General features: G+C 33.9%; 1 protein-coding gene across 6 annotated transcripts in view; it reads left to right on the top strand.

Moving 5' to 3' along the window:
* Positions 1–19,655, top strand: part of LOC114879646 (protein RUFY3) — a 178,669-nt gene that overhangs the window by 3,683 nt on the left and 155,331 nt on the right. For 5 of the 6 annotated variants that reach the window (XR_003789940.2, XR_003789941.2, XM_029194747.2 and 2 more), the window contains exons 3-9: positions 68–177; positions 856–1,063; positions 1,155–1,318; positions 1,402–1,564; positions 1,641–1,757; positions 1,851–1,991; positions 4,156–4,253. Coding sequence is in view for 4 of the 6 variants with exons in the window: in XM_029194747.2 (XP_029050580.1) it covers positions 68–177; positions 856–1,063; positions 1,155–1,318; positions 1,402–1,564; positions 1,641–1,757; positions 1,851–1,991; positions 4,156–4,253 (1,001 nt within the window). In the remaining 2 variants the exon portion in view is untranslated. Of the gene's footprint in view, positions 1–67; positions 178–855; positions 1,064–1,154; positions 1,319–1,401; positions 1,565–1,640; positions 1,758–1,850; positions 1,992–2,304; positions 4,254–19,655 lie in introns of those variants that run through there. The other variant, XM_029194748.2, reaches the window with a different exon arrangement.

Below are 19,655 nucleotides of genomic sequence, written 5' to 3'. Positions count from 1 at the left end.
AAACGTTCAAAATATTTGATTGTTGGTTATCATCACGAGAAGTGGCACTAATTGCCTTCAATTTCAGGGTATCCTTGGACCTAAAAAAGAACTTTGGGATATACTTCAACTTGTTGAAAAATATTGTCCTGAAGCGCAGGACATTACGTCCAGTATTCGTGATCTACCCACAGTTAGGTATAACTAATTATGTATTTATTTTACACTAATCAATTTCAAAAATATTTCATGAATAACTGACATTCAGTTTCATACTTCTCTAATATAAAATAGTATAATTACATTACTTTATAAATTGACGTGTAAAATAAAATATCATAACCTTTGGATATTGCAATTCCTTTTTTAACCTTGTAGAATTTGTATATGAATAATGCTGCTATCGTTTATTAATTTCTAAACGATTGATTATTAATACAGAAAATCTATAAAGTTGTAAATATACATGTATATAATACAAACACTCTTGTCTTAGATTTTTCAAATAATCTTTATCTTTGGAAGATAATTGTGATTCTACAGGGTGATCCTCTCGCTAGGGGACACAAAGGAACACTGGCGACAATGGACCCCTTGACCGCACCATAAAGAGGTCCGTATTGTCACGTGCCAGCGGGTACCTACCCGGGCCGAGACGACTCTGTGTGTCTTCATGGTGCGGTCAATGGATTTATTGTCGCCAGTTCCTTTGTGTTCCCTAGCGAGAGGATCACCCTGTATAGGTTGTTTAACATATTGTTCTATTTTGTTTTTATGTAATAGATAACAAGAAATTAGTTTTGAATATTTGAATGATATCCTTGATAAATTTGATTTACTACATGTATAGTTTGCTGACCGAGTTCATCTTTCCAGGACGGCTATGGGTAGAGCACGTGCATGGTTACGTATGGCATTAATGCAAAAAAAGCTAGCAGATTATTTAAAAGTCCTAATTGATCATAAAGAAGATATATTGTCGGAGTATTTCGAGCCAGATGCTCTAATGATGAGTGAAGAAGCAATTGTTATAATGGGTTTGTTAGTGGGTTTAAATGTGATTGACTGCAATCTTTGTGTGAAGGTTAGTTATTCTCTGCCTTGAACATATGAAAAATAACATTTCTTATTCAAGTTTACCAGTGCTAAGGGACTGATCACCAATATTGTCGCAGGAAGAAGATCTTGATTGTCAACAAGGTGTAATTGACTTTTCAATATATCTACGAAATAGTAATCATATACCTGGTGAATCTCCAGATGATGAACTTGAAAATGACAATATGACTACAGTTCTAGATCAAAAGAATTATATCGAAGAATTGAATCGACACTTGAAGTAATATTTCACATATTCGTATTGTAATCAGTTAAGTATATGCAATTTGAAGATATAAATTCTACATTTTATATCAATTTTAGTGCAACTGTAACAAACCTTCAAGCCAAAGTAGAATCTTTGACAACAACAAATGCCCTCATGAAGGAAGATCTTGCTATTGCCAAAAATAATATATTATCGCTTCACGAAGAGAACAGACAATTGAAAAAGGAGTTAGGGATTGAAGTCAAAGATACAAATGAGGTGTGTGCTCCAAAGTTGTAATAAAAGTCATTTTGATAACAAACAGTTTGATAAAGATCAATGTGCCTGGTTTCAGAATGGGAAACCACCTATTAAAATTACTGAAACGACAGCAGAAATTGAAGAGTTGAGAAGTAGGCTGGAAGCAGAAAAGAAAATGCGCCAGGATGTAGAGAAGGAATTAGAATTACAGGTTAATGGAAATTTTTGAAATATTAATATTATTTAACATAAAAACTATGAAGATTAAAATTGAAAGTTTGATCAATTAATTTACTTCTATCAGATTAGTATGAAGTCTGAAATGGAAGTGGCTATGAAACTATTGGAAAAAGATATCCACGAGAAACAAGATACGATCATATCGCTGCGACGACAGCTCGATGAAATCAAATTAATCAACTTGGAAATGTACAAAAAGTTGCAGGTGATGACTTATACTTATTTTTGTGGGACTTACACTGCTTTAAAATACTTTGTGCAATGAAAACATTCCATTTAGTAATATATAACTCGTTACAATTATGTTTTTTTTACACAATCTAGACTAACATACTTTCTATCATTTAATATCTACATATCCTTCAAAACATTTTGTTTTTGTTTTAATTTAACCAGCTTTTCAGATTTTAGTGAAACTTGGTTCTACTCAGAATGTTTATCCATTAAAGATTTTCCCCACTGCAAGGGGATACGGTAGTCTTTTAAACTGTTTGTTTTTGGAAATATTCCCATTATAGGAGTGTGAGCACGAACTAACACAAAAAGGCGAAATGGTGAGCCGGCTTCACGCGAAGACAAATCAAATTGGCAAGATCCTACATAATCTTGAGAAATATAATCATCTGATGAAGGATGGAGAAAACATTCGTAGTCCTACTACACCAAGTAGTGTTTCTAAATCAATTCTTAATAAGACCAGCCCCACTTCACCACGAGGTGAAAAGCTTACAAGGCTTTCATCATCAGATAATGTTACCACAACTGTTCATCAGCAAAATTCTTCTACTAATCAACAACAGTCTCCTAATAGTCAACATCAGTCTGCTAATACTCCACAGCTTTCCAGTAGTAATGGTCAACAATGTAATAATCAACAACAATCTGCTAATAATCAACAGGATTCTTCTAGTAACAATGAACAAACGAAGATTAATTCTCAGCTTCAAAATGCAAACAGCAAGGAATTAACAAAATCTGAAAATATTTTACAGGAGAATAAATCCACTAACGAGATTTCTTTTAATGCTTTAACACAAGAAAAAGCAAATGCATAAAAGAACTCTATCTTTTTCCAATTTTCAAAATTCATTTTTATATTTTATACTTTTAAACTCTATTAATATTTCAACTAGTGGAAAATATGTAAGAAATAGCAATTTCTTTACATAGAATATGTTTCTGAAATGTTTAGTATACATGTAAATGAAAACAGTAAATACTTAAATATAATATCAGTTAGCAATTCTGTACATAATTTGATTCTGTAAATAATTTCTGTAATTATTTTGTTTTCAGTATTAATATCTTTCTATAATTTAAGTATTTGTTATTCTTTTGAATTGCAAACTATAATTTGTAACTAAATTACTGAAAAAACAAAAATTAATTAAATAGCTAGATATGATTAACGTAAATTATTTAATTTAAGATATTATATATTATAATATTAACACAGTAGCCTAAAAGTTTTAAGATAATTGATATGTTATATGTATTATGATTATATTGTTGTTATGAGTAAAATTCAGTCATAAAATGTTCTTAAATCTTTCAGAAACATTATATACCACTAATGCTAAACAAGTATATCAAGTTATGACATTTTTTTCAACACAGAATTTTATACATTCGAAATGTATAAAAAATTTTGAAATTTTCATCAAATATTTAACATCTAATTATTTAGGAATTTGTACATCAGCAAGCTTGTAATAAAATATTTATCAAAGTGTGTCTTTATTGAGACACTCTACAGAATTAATTATACTCTGCTGCAATATAAATCATTATTATGTGTACAGAACTATTGAAGACAATAATGTCAGTATAGATTTTTCTTGAGCTGTTGTTTTTTCTGCAAAGCTAAACTTAGTATATTTATTACTCATACAATATTAATCATTTATTAATTATTGTATTCCGCATAGAGTGTCTCAGTATTTGCTTGAAGTCAAGTTCGAATGCATTTTAATAACAGTATGTTTTGAATAGTAACTTTTGTTATGGTGGCAGCAATTTTTACAACATAGTTTGTCATTGCATGTTGTCATGCTACAAGGGAAATTGCTTGTAATTGTATTCTATCCTTGATATATTCATGATGAAAGCTTTCCTAGAAACGTTCATGGTAAATGAAAGGCTTAAATCCTTATGAAGAAAACTAAAGTATCATAAAGTACTTGAATAATTTTGTCATCATATTCTATCATATATTACATGGTTTCAATTCTTTTGTAAAGCTGTTTTATATTTAACATTACATTATATTGTTACAGGTTGATTATAAGTGTTGTACGATTTCAGGTTTATTTTTAGTCCCTAGAAAGAGCAGTTCATTCCACATTTTACTGAAATAGAGTTTATTTCAGGAGTGTGAAGGCTCGCTTAAGCATAAAACAGAACTGATCACTAAATTGGAGGCTAAGACATTATCCATGACCGAGACCATCCAAAAAATGGATGAAAAGTATGTGTATTTGTTTCTCATTAATGTTAGTAATTTTATAAGTACAATTGAATCAGTTTCTGTCTATATTCAACGCAATCACTATTTGTTTTGTATACTTCATCCCATTTTTTTTTGTGTTAATTAATTAGATAATAATTACAGAATACTACTACCATTTCACATACAATTTTGAAGAAAAGATTTATATACTTAAAACTTTTGATGCCACCAGAATATTCTTTTTTGTAAAAATATTTGGTATAAATTTTAAATTGCTGTTTTACTATATCAAAATATATAGTAACGTTAGTTTATGTATACTGAAAGATTATTACGAAAACAAATGCTGGGTTAAGAGGATATTTTAGTTTTAAAAGATTGAAAAATTAAGGTTACCTAATATTTGTTTTATATTTCTAGCAAATGAAACAGTAGAAACATAAATTTTTTAGTGCCGAAATCACACTAAAAAATCAGTAATTTTATTTTTACGTTTTGATCATAGTGCATCAGTATCATAAAACGCTGCATAAATGACAAAAATTACCTATTACATATATGTATACATATAAGTATTTGTAATATTGGTGAAGATAAGTACTTGTGTTAAGGGGGTACATATACACAGCCATACCGAAATATGCCTTATAAACATTGTTAAATTATTCACTTTAAAGAGCGTATATTACAAAATGAAAACAGAATAAGTATTAAAAACTGGTAAAACTATAGTAATTATGCTAGACGTATTTTGAGACGTCATGATGTAAAATTATTTCGGTTTTAACAAATCAAATAATTTTAAGTAAAAAATTACAAAATAGATTCTTGAAATTTTGCACATAAAGAAAACTGTACTCGTTCAAAATCAGCGTTATAATTTTTCATAGAAACTATCTATTTATGTGGATAACAGAATAAGAAAAAATTAAATAAAACCAGCTCTTAACTAAAGGTGTATGATTGTGTGAACGAATTAACTTTTTTCAATAAAGGGTATAGCCGGATAAGGTAGGCAAAATGGCCCTTGAACCAAACTAAATTCAGTATGCGTCATTCGGTAGCATATCAAAAGAAAATACTGTACACTAATTTTCAACCCTTTATCTAATCCAGTGGGGCAGTGAGGGGGGGCAAAAGAAAAGCCAGATCGTACCCCATTTCTCTTATTTAATAACATTCGAAAATTCTGATACACTACAAACACGATAGCGCATATTAGAGAATTTTTTCAGATTTTTTCATTACACATCCTAGTTGTAAAAAATGAAAAACTGAACAAACAATCTGAAGAAACGCGATTTGTGATTGAAAATGTAACAACACTACTTTTATATTACTGTGGTAATTACATATTAATATAACTATTACTCTTGAATTTTTTCAGATTTTTTGTTGTGGTGCAATGTAGTTAAAAAAATCAAAAATCAATCTAAAAAAACAGGAAATAAAAATTCGAAGTAGAAGTTACTTTTTCATGCCAAATAATTGATTTTTGATTTTTTTAACTACGTTGAACCACAACAAAAAATCTGAAAAAATTCAAGAGTAATAGTTATATTAATATGTTATTACCACAGTAATATAAAAGTAGTGTTCTTACATTTTCAATAACAAATCGCGTTTCTTCAGATTGTTTGTTCAGTTTTTCATTTTTTACAACTAGAATTTGCAATGAAAAAATCTGAAAAAAGTCTCTAATACACGCTATCGTGTTTGTAGTGTATCAGAATTTTCAAATGTTATTAAATAGGAGAAATGGGGCACGATCTGGCATTTCTTTTGCCCCCCCCCCCCCCCCTGTCCCACTGGTTAAGATAAAGGGTTGAAAATTGGTGTGCAGTATTTTCTTTTGATATGTTATCGAATGACGCATTCTGAATTTAATTTGGTTCAAGGGCCATTTTGCCTACCTTACCCGGCTATACCCTTTGGAAGAATTTATTTCAAAAGTTTTTCAACGAGGAATAATTTCAAAAACAGTTTCAAGAAAAATGCTTTTGTATATGTAAGTAATAATTTTTGTCCAGTCCTTTTCATTGAGGTTTACTTAAATAATTAGTTTTTATTAATTTTATGAACTGCAGCATATAGCTGTAAGAAAATGTTTTTGAATCATCATACTCTAAAAAAATGTAAAAGAAAAAAGTCAATTTTCAATTCATCTAATTATATGTGCCACCTTAAATGTTTCAGTATTTGCGTACGATTCTTATAATAAGAGATCTTAAATTATGTTTGGTGTGATATCGACAATTGATACGCTCAGCGGTTGTAGTTAGAGGTAATTTATTTTTTACTTAGGCGTTATAAACGCGATTGGATTTAGAGTAGATTAGCTAAAATAATTATTAGAAGCAAATTGACTTATCGTTAACGGAGATATTGGCAAACCTTCACTCAGCGGTTACTCGATAGGATTGTGTTTATGTATGTATAAATACTAATTGTTTAGGAATATTCATGTTTTCTGCAATAAGTGATAGATTTATACATCATCAAATAATGCATTAATATGTAGTAATTATCAACGTTATTAAGCGTAAAACAGAAATGTTGAGCTTTAATGTGTGCAATATAATTTATTTCGTTTATATTCATTATTAATATCCATGATAAGAGATAAATTTAGGGTATAATTAATATTTTAAGAAACTGGCTTGCGATCATTTCTATCATTTATGTATTTTCTAAACAGTTTAGCCATTGGCTTACCATTTTTTATTTATTTTTGAATTTCATTTGGATGAAATTGTTTTCTATATTGTGGATGTGTTTCTATATTGTTATACATATTGTTTGTTCACATTTACAAAGAGATTTACGGACTAAATACATCATACTATCTTTATAAATGTAATTACGTATAAGCATCAGCAACAGTCTTTATAATGCACCAAGACATTGCGTGTGCTTGTATTAATGCAAAAAGAATAAACTCATGATAGAAAATAGTTGCCATTTAATTACCCTCTTTAGATAAGTTATACTGTACAATTTTCTGTTGGTTTCTTATTAGTGCTCTTAACTGTGTATTTGATTTTTATTAAATTTTACATATAAATTTATATTTAATGAAATATAACAATTTATATTTTATATAAATTTATATAGCTATCATTGAAATTTTTTATAGTAATTTTTATTTTGTATAATGAAGTATAAATAAGGTAAGTTATATTTCAAGATAAAATGACTAACAGAAAAATGATAAGATATATTTATTACGTTCTGTTTAAAAATAGCAACACTGACAAGTAAACCTACCCAAGTGTTACACTCCGATTTTGATGAGCTTTGAATATTTTGTAGTCTAGGTCAAAATAAGAAACACGTATTTTTTTATACGTGCCCATACGGCCATTAAAGGGGTGAAACACCCTCTTGAAAAAAATCAGTTTTTATATTTCTGAACTAATACCGCCGAAATGGTAAAAAATATACAAAAAAAGTTTCAAACAAAAGATTTATTATGTTTAATGTACTTTATAACAGTGTACTCCGATTTTTTTTAAATATCATTTTTTTCAAAATTCTCATCCCCTCCCTCAATTTAAAAAATTTTTTTAATTTATCTTATAGCAAAGCGGATAGTATATTTAATGACAAATTCAAACATATATGATAGAGTTGTATTCCAAAAACAAATTTTTCTGAAATAAGCTAAATTATATACCTCTATATCACTGTGCGTGAATTCCATTCGTGCGCTCGGTCTAGCCGCGGTCTCCTAGCACGAATAGCTCAGAAATATAAAAACTGATTTTTTTCAAGAGGGTGTTTCACCCCTTTAATGGCCGTATGGGCACGTATAAAAAAATACGTGTTTCTTATTTTGACCTAGACTACAAAATATTCAAAGCTCATCAAAATCGGAGTGTAACACTTGGGTAGGTTTACTTGTGAGTCATTAGAAAACATTTTGATTGCTACTTTGAAGAATATGCAACAGAATTTCATGTTAAGTTATTCATTCTAATTTCCATAAGTTTTAAAATGAACATAGTTTAAATAAATGACTGGATTTTTACGATAATAAATTTTTTCTATTTATGCAATTTTAATCTAAAATGGTTTGTTACAATATAAGAAACACGCTTTATCATATTTAAATATTGTTTTCTGGAAATTGGTTAAACTATAATTAAACGATCGCAAGACTGTATCTTAAATGCATTTTCTTTAAAAAAATTAGAATAAGTTATTATGTTAATATCTTATTGTACTAATGTTAGAAATTTTCATAAAAGAAAATCAGTAATAGGTTAATTGATTTTCTACAAATGTTTCTTGAGAAATTAAAGAGAAAATTAGCCAATCTATATCCGAGTCTTTTACGTAAATACAATTCATTATTTGCAAGTATATTCATTTTTGTTCAAATTCTATAAAAATGTTTTACAGATATATCACAACTCTGTATGAATTTTTGCTTTCCTAAATGTTTTCATTACATACTTTTTTATGTTCTCTTTATACATATGTTTATTATATCATATAGGAAATAAATTTGATTTGAGTTTGTGTAGTTTCTTTCGAAAATCGATAATACGTCAAAAATAATTCATAATAACAAAAAATATGAATTAAATAATTTTAATAATAAGTATTGGAAGTTTTTAAGGATATAGCATATTACTACCTTGTAAGAAAATCAGTGCAACTATTGGCGTAGCTAGAAGCCAGTGTCGGGCTGGTTCCTTTCGATATATTTAAATATTTATCTTTTTAAATTTTTAAGATTCAAAATTTCAAAGTTCTATAATTTCAGAATTCCAAAATTCCAAAATTTCAAAATTCTACAATTTTGAAATATCAAAATTCCAAACATTCTGATTTCCAGATCCTATAAAGGGTCTAGCCGAATAAGCATGGTAAAAGTGCCCCCAAACGAATTTGAACGGGATTCACACCATTCGATAGGTGGTTCGAAGAGACCCCTTTCCACAGAGTTTTTTATCCGACTTCGAAAAGGAGGAGGATACTCAATTCGATGAGTATATATATATATATATTTTTTTTTTCTGCCTTTGTTCACCGATTACGCCGAGACGGATGGACCAATCGGAACGAAACCTTTTGCATCTTGTAGGATATGTCTTCCGATTGGTCCCGTTAAAAAAACATTTTGCATTTTTTCATTCCGAACGCTTTTTATTGCAAAAAAACGTGCTATTTCATGTACGTGCGGTGTACGTTCGCCGATTACTCCGAGGTGGATGGACCAATCGGAATGAAACTTTTTGCGTCTTGTACAGTACAACTCCCCATTGGTCCCGTAAAAAAAATATTTTGCATTTTTTTATTCCTAACGACTTTTTTTTCTGAAATGTACGTTCGCTGATTACTCCGAGACGGCTGGACCAATCGGAATGAAATCTTTTGCGTCTTGTAGGATATGTTTTCCCATTGGTCCCGTTATAAAAACATTTCGCATTTTTTTATTTCGAACGGTTTTCATTATTGCAAAATACGTTCTGGTTCAAGGAATGCACCGATTGCGATGAAAGATTTCACATTTCGTAGATCATTCCGCGATGATCCGATTTCCCAAAATTTATGTAACTTCTTATTGTTAATAACTATTGTTATAATAATAAAAAGCCTATTCTTTAGGGTTACCCTCCAAGGAATATACCGATCGCGATTTTTCAAACTTGTCCCTGCAAGTAAACTTCGAATACTGCTCGTTCCACTAAAAAGTGTGTAATAAAATAATTTTTAACAAAAAGAAAATCCGACTTCAAAATGCACTAAAAAGTATAAAGTAATTTCCATTTCATTTATATCTGTATTCCACAGCTATTAATACAATCTACTTAATCATTAAATAGGATACTAAATATATTTCAAAGTTTTCGGAGGCGGCGCAAAATTAAAAATACCCGAACAAACGGTGCTGCCAATAACGATTTGATTGTGGTATGGCAAACTTGGTAATTAATAAGTCGTAAGAGAAAAATTATAGGTCCGGTTGGAAACATTTGTAATTGTAACGATTGTATGAGAAATTGTCAGCACTCCTGATGGACATGCACTATACTGCAGTTCACAAGAGACCATACTTAACTCGCGCCGCTCACTAGGTCTAGAGAGATTTTTAATGACGTGTGTTATTCCCCTCTCCAGCTTGCTTCTTATTATACTTTGCGATCATATAAATGGTGGGCAGAAATATATGACGTACGATAACTGAAAACCGGTGATGATATTGTAAAGTTTCACGATGCAATGAAAATTCTATTATTTTCCGGAAAAAAATGATGTGAACGTAAAGTAAGAAGCAAGCTGTAAAGGGGAATCACACGCACTATTAAAAATCTCCCTAGACCTCAGTAGGTCACTAGCTGCGCGAGTTAAGTGCGGTCACTCGTGAACTGCAGTATAGTTAATTCGCAATGGGTATATTGATTCCCATTGAATATTGTTTACTTGAAATTATCAAATGGGTCACTTGTCACTGGTTGCCGACACCTGAACTAGGATCTTCCTAGTAGAGGAAAAGTTTTTAATTTTGCGCTGCCTCCGAAAACTTTGAAATATATTTAGTATCCTATTTAATGATTAAGTAGATTGTATTAATAGCTGTGGAATACAGATATAAATGAAATGGAAATTATTTTATACTTTTTAGTGCATTTTGAAGTCGGATTTTTTTTTTGTTAAAAATTATTTTATGATCCGTTATCTCCACTATAGGGGTGATTACGGGGTGGAAATCATTTTTCGGTTTATCGTTAATATCTCCCGTTCTGCTCGATAGAAAGTTTTGAAAAAAATCATGGTTATTGTACCAATTGATATGCATATCCGAGAATTTTTTCAGAGTTTTTGGATGCAAATTCGATTTTTAAAAAATTCAAAAAGATTTTAATCATTGATTTTTTATCGAAGTTATCAAGTGACCACTTTTATATTTATACAGTAAAAAGCTCTTATTAGAATTAGTAATCTCCAATTTTTTCAGTTTTTTCGAAGGGGTGGAACGTAGTCAAAAAAATCATAAATGATTAAAAAATTGAGAAAAAGTTTCATATTGCCTTTACTTTTACGTGACCATGTTCATATTTTTACAGGTATAGCACAACATTATGACTATTAATGTGTAATTTTTTCAGATTTTTTGGAGAAGTACGTTATCGTTAAAAAATTATTTATTCATATTTCCTAATTTTTTATTCGGAAAAAAGTCGCACATATTTTTAAAATCGATATAATTTAAATATATTTATTTACATTGTGACCCTTTCAGGGCTCGCTCTATCCGGGGGGGGGGTCGCGAAATACAGATTTGGGTTCTCTGTGGCAATCGATATCGAAAAAGGGAAAGGGGTATAGGGCATTACAACGGAGGGGATTCGGGCACTTTCGTCCGCACAGTTTCGCGGGGGAGTACGCGAGGAGGAAATAGTGGGGGACGGGAAGGTACAGGGCTGGAATAGGTCCTCACCGGGGTAAGTACGTTACGCGTCGTTTACAGAAACAGGGGTCGAAACGAGAAGGGGTTCAAAACAATACTAGAATATGATAAGGGGCTTACCAAAATCACGCCACACACCCTCCTGCTCTGCTAACGCCTTCCCACTAATCGCTATCAAGATCTCTCACAAATCGCTATCGATACTCCTCACAAAATCGCTATCAATACGCCTCACAAAATCGCTATCAATACTCCTCACAAAATCGCTATCTATTCGCTCTCTAAGGTGCCTAAGGCTAATTGACGGCTCGTCGTCGCCGCTGCGACGACAAGGCCGTCGCGGGATACATACTTTGGGGAGGGGATGGGGTTTGGAAGGGGGCCTCTTCCGGCACGGGACTGATCGATTATCGATCTTCGATACACCGGTGATCGGGATCGATGGGGCTGACGGACTTTCTGCGGTGACGGGTGGGCTGAGGTCTTCGGGCTCGGCGACAGATGACTCCGGATGGACGTTTTGTACTCCTTTGGGTCGCTTCGTTGGAATTTCTTGGGAGTCCCACGTTGCTCCGTGTTTGCTGGAGGGGTGGATCTGTCGCTGGCCTCGAAGCTCCTGTTGAGGGTGGTCCTCGCTGTTTCTGTCCGTCGCCTCCATCGGCCCGACATCGGCGGGCAGGGAGAAAGGGGTGAGGTGAGGGAAGGGTTAGAGATTAGCGTTAGGTGGGTGTATGGGTGGGGAAAGCGCAGCGATTGTAACGGGAGGGGGGGGGGGGCACGAGTGTCACCACGTTACAACATACTTCTTTAAGGGGGTAGACACGGGTAATGCAGCGAGGTGACATTACCGGCAAATATGGGCCTATTAATGGGTTTACGGGAATCGGTTATTTGTCCTTATATGAGAACACTTAGGGCTGGGTGAGGGCTCATTCGAAAGAGGAAGGTCCAATGCAGGGGGCTCAACTGATGGTTTAACGAGATTGTGTTGATATCTAATAATATGAGTGTCCAAAGTAGAGGAAAAATCGAGAAAATACGCCCACTGAATCCAAGTATATTTTAGGTAACTATTAGAGTTTTGTGACTAAAACGATTTGTTGAGCCCCTTTCATTGAACCTTCCTCTTTCGAATGAGCCCTTATTCAGCTCAAGATCTTCGTCATATAAGGACGAATAACCGATTCCCGTAAAAGCATTCCCAAAGACGAGTTCCGCCATTATCTGGATATTACAGAGCAAGTCACGTGACAAATTTAGTTCAGCTAGTAGTTATAAGGTGCCGTCTAAGTAGAAAGGCTGTCGATTTGGAATCGTAGTCAGAATCAAGCGTTAGCTTGATTACGTCACTCGAACTGTGCTGCGAAGGTAAGCGAAAAAGGCAACATCGCCCGAATGCTGAGTGAGACGCACTACAGTCATGCTGTCCTTCTCTCATTCTGAATGTTGAGATTGTCCCTTTTCGCTAAGATTTTTCGCTAAGATGCCGCCCGCCTGGATTTTTCACAGCGCCCCATAACAAACCTCGCCCCATTCCAACTATATCGTGTTTGGAATCATTTTAATCACAAAAATTTCACCAATGCGCTAGTAAAAGTTTCAGTAAAAAAAAGTCAAAAATAAAAAAGTTTTATAATTGACTTAGTTTAGTCACACCGATACGTTTCGGCTCTTTCCTTTGAACATTGGACTCTCTCTTTCTCCTCCACTGTCTGTCCCTTTTTACGTTCAAGCTTGGCTGGTAGTCGCATGTAATCCGAGATTCGACACCTCGGCTGGATGCATGCAACGTCTGGTTCCCTGTTCTCCACGGTCCCTCCATTTATTAGTTCTATTAGTACCATAGTACTTTTTTATGCAGAATGTTTCAAGGAGTTGACACAAGTAAAAAAAAATGCAATTCCACTTAAATAAAAAATGGATTTGCATTTTTTGAGTGCATCGTTGCATTCACGAAGAAAATGAAATCACAGAAAAATAGATATTATCATACCATTGAACTTTTACATAAACAGCTTTTTCCTATCTCTTACCAAATTCAAGATATAACCCGTCCCAATTGCATGACGTATCCTGTATACTTTTATTAATTAAAAAACATTTATTTAAAAAAGTTAATAACCTTTTCCAAAAATAATTCTCAGATTGCACGTTCCTTCGGTGCAGGTATATATTTTTCAGCAGCGAGGAGTGCTACGGTGTGCTATGTAAAATCCACGCGTTTGGTCAGTCAGAATTTATCGGAACGGGACAATTCTATCATTTGGGTTGAAAGAAAGATAGCATGATCACCGTAGATCTCACTCTAAACACGCGCCAATGTTTCGCTTTCGTTCTTCAGGCGTATCGTCGCGATGCCTCTGACGAGATGAGCGTTTGAATGTGTTTGTAAAACTACTTGAGGCGCTGTTGCCTTCCTAGATCGTGTTGCGTGCATGCTAGCTGAGAATTAAACCTTTCAAGTTCGTAACAGACCACGCAAGTGGCTCCACCAGGCCCAACGAAATAACTGCTGTAATATCGACGTCCCGAATCGAAGAGGTCACGTGCTGTGTCTACCCCCTTAAGGGTTGATATTAGGGGTAAATAGTGTAAAAAGGATTATTACTGCGATTTTTTGAAAATCAGTGATATTTGCTTAAAATTTTTATGAGGTATTTTCTTTAAACTGATACCTTTTGATTTACCGATTTTTTTATAAGTAGCGATATGCACATATAGAGTGTAAAAAAAGGGTTAAATATTTTAAGGGTAGATAATACTCTTTAAAACAAAGTTATATGCAATTTTCTCTTTAAGATGTAATTCTCGACTAACTTATTTCTGATAATCGTTCTTGACATGTAAAGTAATCAAATATCTTACTACACAGCCGACTCTAGTACTAGCCGTGCTGAAGTAAAAATGGCAACACCGCGGGAGTCCGGTCTGAATATATCAACACCTACCCTACTCTATCTGCCTCCCGGACTCCTAGACTCCCAGCCAATCAACGTCGTCAGACTCCCCACTACTCTCTAGACTTCACATAACCTCTTTGGTTTCGTTCCAATAATTTCGCTTGTTTCAAGGTTTTTATTAACTTATATACACGTTTATCAATTCTTAAATGTTTCAATCTGATCCAAAGATGGTTTCATTTTGCTTCATACCTAAATTTTCTTGAAATCACTGTAAATATTTCAAATATCATGCTTCACAACACCAAACTACTTCGAGCAAAATATATATGTGGGAAAAGGGTGCATCCACGGGTGCTCATGTCCGCGGCTCGGCCGGGCCGATGACACGGTCAAATCAACGAGGCCAACGCACGCGAGCATAAACACGGAAAAAGACGTTGCGACAACTGTGTTTAGGCGCGTACAGGTAACAAGGTCCGAGGCCCGATATATATAAAAATAAAGATCGGTGCGATGAACCGCGTTTTTGTCAATGCGGCGGGTCAAGACACGGCCGCCGCGAAAGGTTACGATAACAGTTAGAGTCAGTCGAAACAAAACTGCCATAGGCGTAACTTGTCAGGCGAACAGGCGAAATATAACGGTCGATTGGGTTTAAGCGTAGTTTAATTTAGTTAGTTTAAGTTGTATAATCATAGCCTTAAGATACTCAGTAAACACTACACTAAACAAACGATTCGCGTTAACATTGTTTCATTCCCCCCGATCCTACATATATCACATTTGTAACAATTTTATACTACCACATCACTTCTACTTGCCATAGTTGCAACGTTTATGCATTGTTTATTCATAATTAATACAAAACAGTATACAGGGTGGCCCACATAACTCTTAACAGCTCAATATCTCAAAAACTATGACATCAATTTTAAAGTTCTTGGTCTCAAATTGCATGGATCTGAAGGGCCTTTCTAACTACATAAACATGATATGGCCCACCCTTCTTCTTTAATGGGAGGCGGGGGTACCTTTATAATTTTAAATGGAACCCCCTATAAAACGTTACATATTTAGATTCTACAGGAAAAAACAAGTAAATTTTGTCTGAAACATTTTTTTGTCAGATATTTCCAAGATGAGATTATAACAGTTTGAAGTTTCGATTTGTAGGTACTTCCTTGTAGATAAAATTCTTGGGTTTGACTCAGTTATCCATGAAAACGTTCTCATCGTCAGTAGGATGATTTAAATAACATTTTTCGCATGATGCGGTGCGACGCGAAGTTGGCATCTCATATTTTCAAAATGCTATTTTTTCTGGTATTTCGCCGGAACTATTTCTGAAACCTATCAGGAACTATAGAACTATTGCGGGTGCAAATAGAACTGTTGCTAAAAGTTTTGGTTTTTGAAAATGAGGTGCTAATTTCACAGACGCAATTCAATAACGCGATTTTCGAGCGATTGAAGTAAGTACCTACAAGTCGTAACTTCAAACTGTTATAATCTCATCATGGAAATATCTGACAAAAAAATGTTTCAGACAAAATTTACTTGTTTTTTCCTGTAGAATCTAAATATGTAACGTTTTATAAGGAGTTCCATTTAAAATTATAAAGGTACCCCCACCCCCCATTAAAGAAGAAAGGGGGACCACTTCATGTTTATGTAGTTAGAAAGGCCTTTCAGATCCATGCAACTTAAGACCAAGAACTTTAAAATCGATGTCATAGTTTTCAAGATATCGAACTGTTAAGAGTTATGTGGGCCACCCTGTATATTACTACAGGTTTTAATTAAAAAAAGACGTTAATTACAATTCCGAGCACAGGACTCTGTTTTTGAAAATAGGACTCCCGATTGTCACGTAAGCGGTGTTGCCACGTTGTTCAGCATAGCTAGTACTGTGCACCAATGACAAGATGTCCCATGAGAAGGCCGCAAATCTGATTGGTCAGAATGGAAGGGAGACACCTCACTTCACACGCATTTTCAGTTCTAGCGAGCTATCGGCTAAAACGATTACGCACACTAATTCAGACCGTGTGACGAAGAAAGTCGATGAGACGTATCGAAACTGAGTGAGATAGTGCGAGGCGAGCATTGGCGTAGACATACAGTGGATCCGAAAGGTAGTGGCATATGCTTGAAAACAGTAATTTTTTCGAAATCGAACTAAACCACTTGAGGTTTTTTTTCAAGTACGAAATGATATATTAAATATATTAAATGAAGTACGAAATGATTAACGGTAGGTCAAAAAACCCGACCCTCGTAAACACAGAAATCCTACGCCTATGTAACGTGCGTCGTCAAAAATCCAAACGTTGGCTTTACGAAAGCGTCAAACGGTGGGGAATTGGTGGAGCGAACGAGGGTCCCGCCTTGCCCCTGTCCCGTTCCGCGGGACATCTTGTCATCGGTGGACAGTACTAGAGTTGGCTGTGCTTACTATTTCTTCTAGTGATGTTTACAGTGTCGGATTAAGGGGGAGTCTAAGGGGGGCTACAACCCGGTTCCCACTTTTTAGGGGCACCGTTGTAAGCTTTCTATCCATTACATAAAAAAATATTGAATGTAATTTTTTTTAGTATTGCCTTTTTTTCTTACGATTAAATATTATCTAATTTGATTCAGAATAAATTTCAATTTTTGAGTCGAGTTTATTAACCAATGGGTTTTCATAGTTTTTATGGCCCCGGGACGCCAGAAATCTTAATTCGGTCTTGTACTTACATGCGGTTTCTGTATGCGCTTCATAACAAAGAATTATCATACCTTAGGAAACAAAAATTAGTTTTATATCAGTACGATATGAAGTGCCGCTAATAAAATTAAGGATTTTTAATAAGATGTGACTACAATCATTGACGTAACTATTAAGTTCTGGAATTATGGAATTTTGGAAATCTGAAATTTAGAGAAGGGACCAATTTACATGTTTGGAGGATGTAAATCCACCTTGCCTACTTACGCTAATGACTGTAATAATTTCATTTTTTAGCACGATTTTACTTTTGTAGTAAGACTTGGATGTCATTCTGTTTACTTTCTCTTTAAATTTCATTATTCGAACGACAATTGTTTCATTCTTACTAATTCTCGTAAATTAAAGTAGACTTAAAATAATTGTTAAATAATAATATGTATGTTCAGTAGTGTGAACTTATATGCAGTACGTACATACACTTGCGCTCAAATCAGGCTACCCTAGGGAAAATGGCGATATAAGCGAACCAGAAATTTTCAAAATTTTAATTTTGGCGATATCAATATTAAAAGTAATTTAGAAAAAAAATTGAATGTTATAAAATTTAGCACATAACTGAAAAATATGAATAATAGATAAATCTCAATTAAAATTTTCCCGCGTAAACGTTTACAGGCAAGTGGTGGTCCACCACATATCTACAGGGTGTCCCAGAACTCATTTTCTCCCTGTGAAGAGGTGGTAGCTAGGGTGATTCTTAACAAGTTTTTCCTTTGCGAAAAAGTTGTTTGAAGCTTCGTTTTTGAATTATTAAGCAAAAACACTGACCAATCCGAGCGCGTACAGCGCGCGGGCTCAGGGACGGCAGCGTTGGCTACGAAAGCGGAGCTTGACGTAGGTCGCGAACGAACGGCTCGGCACCCAGTTAGCATAGCACAATAAAAAAATTGGGTAATTATATTATTGAGATTAGGTTACACCTCATCGATTTTGATGAAATTTAAATATGTTGTAAAATTAGACATTTTGAACAACTTTTTCCTATACATATAACCGCCGTTCGGCCTTAGTTCCCGAGATATTTTCAAAAAACTGTTGAAACTAACACATTGAATTCTGGCCATCCGTGTGTGTCCATAGGAAAAAGTTGTTCAAAATGTTGAGTTTTACAATATATTTAAATTTCATCAAAATCGGTGAGGTGTAACCTAATCTCAATAATTACCAAAAATTGAACTGGTTGAACATTTTTAGTTGTTGTTCAAAATGAATACGGAATCTAATCTCTTGTCGCCTGTCATAACGTAAAAAAGGAAATTCTAAACATTCTAAACAACAAATAAAAATGTTTAAAATGGAATAATTAATAAAAATTTAAAAACAATTTGAATGAAACTTACCCATTCGCTCCTAAACTAACCTGCTATGCTGAAAGCAGATAATTCCCACTGGGTCACTGTGTCGATCTTGAACATTCGAAGAGGGAACAAATTACGAAGAACAGCTGATCTCCAAACGAGATCATTGAACTCACTCAACCACATTTTTATTCACAGTCACGTTGGTATTGCACTGGACACACATAAAAAACATGTAATATTGCGCACTACTTCGTAACGTTTTCACGACGTTATTGGTCTTCCTTTCCAACTTCAAATGGGACTGCCCGCTTGAATGTTGTGAGGTCTGTTTCACTTTTTCTCTTTTTCCACATTCAGAAATAGGTCATGGTTCGTGGTCATAAATCTGTTATTCTCAGTAACCAAGAGTAACCGAGAGAGGCTCGTGTCGACCCTTTGAAGTCACCGAACATAGAAAAGGACAAAGAGCGAAACAGACCTCACACATTCAAGCTAGCAGTCCCATTTGAAGTTGGAAAAGAAGACCAATAACGTCGTGAAAACGTTACGAAGTAGTGCGGAATATTACATATTTTTCATTCGTTTCCAGTGCAATAGCAACGCGACAGTGAATAAAAATGTTTATTTACCTGAAAGAAAATTCTATGAAAAGTGATAGTGACCGTGTGGTTGAATGAGTTCAATGATCTCGTCTGGAGATCAGCTGTTCTTCGTAATTTGTTTCCTCCTCGAATGTTCAAGATCGACACAGTGACTCAGTGGGAATTATCTGCTTTCAGCATAGCAGGTTAATTTAGGAACGAATGGATAAGTTTCATTTAAATTGTTTTTAAATTTTTATTAATTATTCGATTTCAAACATTTTTATTTGTTATGTAGAATGTTTAGAATTTCCTTTTTTACGTTATGACAGGCGACAAGAGATTAGATTCTGTATTCATTTTGAACAACAATTAAAAATGTTCAACCAGTTCAATTTTTTTATTGTGCTATGCCAACGGGGTACCGTTCGTTCGCGATCTA

The sequence above is a fragment of the Osmia bicornis genome, chromosome 7, assembly GCF_907164935.1.
Source record: "Osmia bicornis bicornis chromosome 7, iOsmBic2.1, whole genome shotgun sequence".
NCBI classification, from domain to species: domain Eukaryota; kingdom Metazoa; phylum Arthropoda; class Insecta; order Hymenoptera; family Megachilidae; genus Osmia; species Osmia bicornis.
Note: the sequence above shows the minus strand (reverse complement) of the source record. Positions and strands in the feature narration are given on the sequence as shown.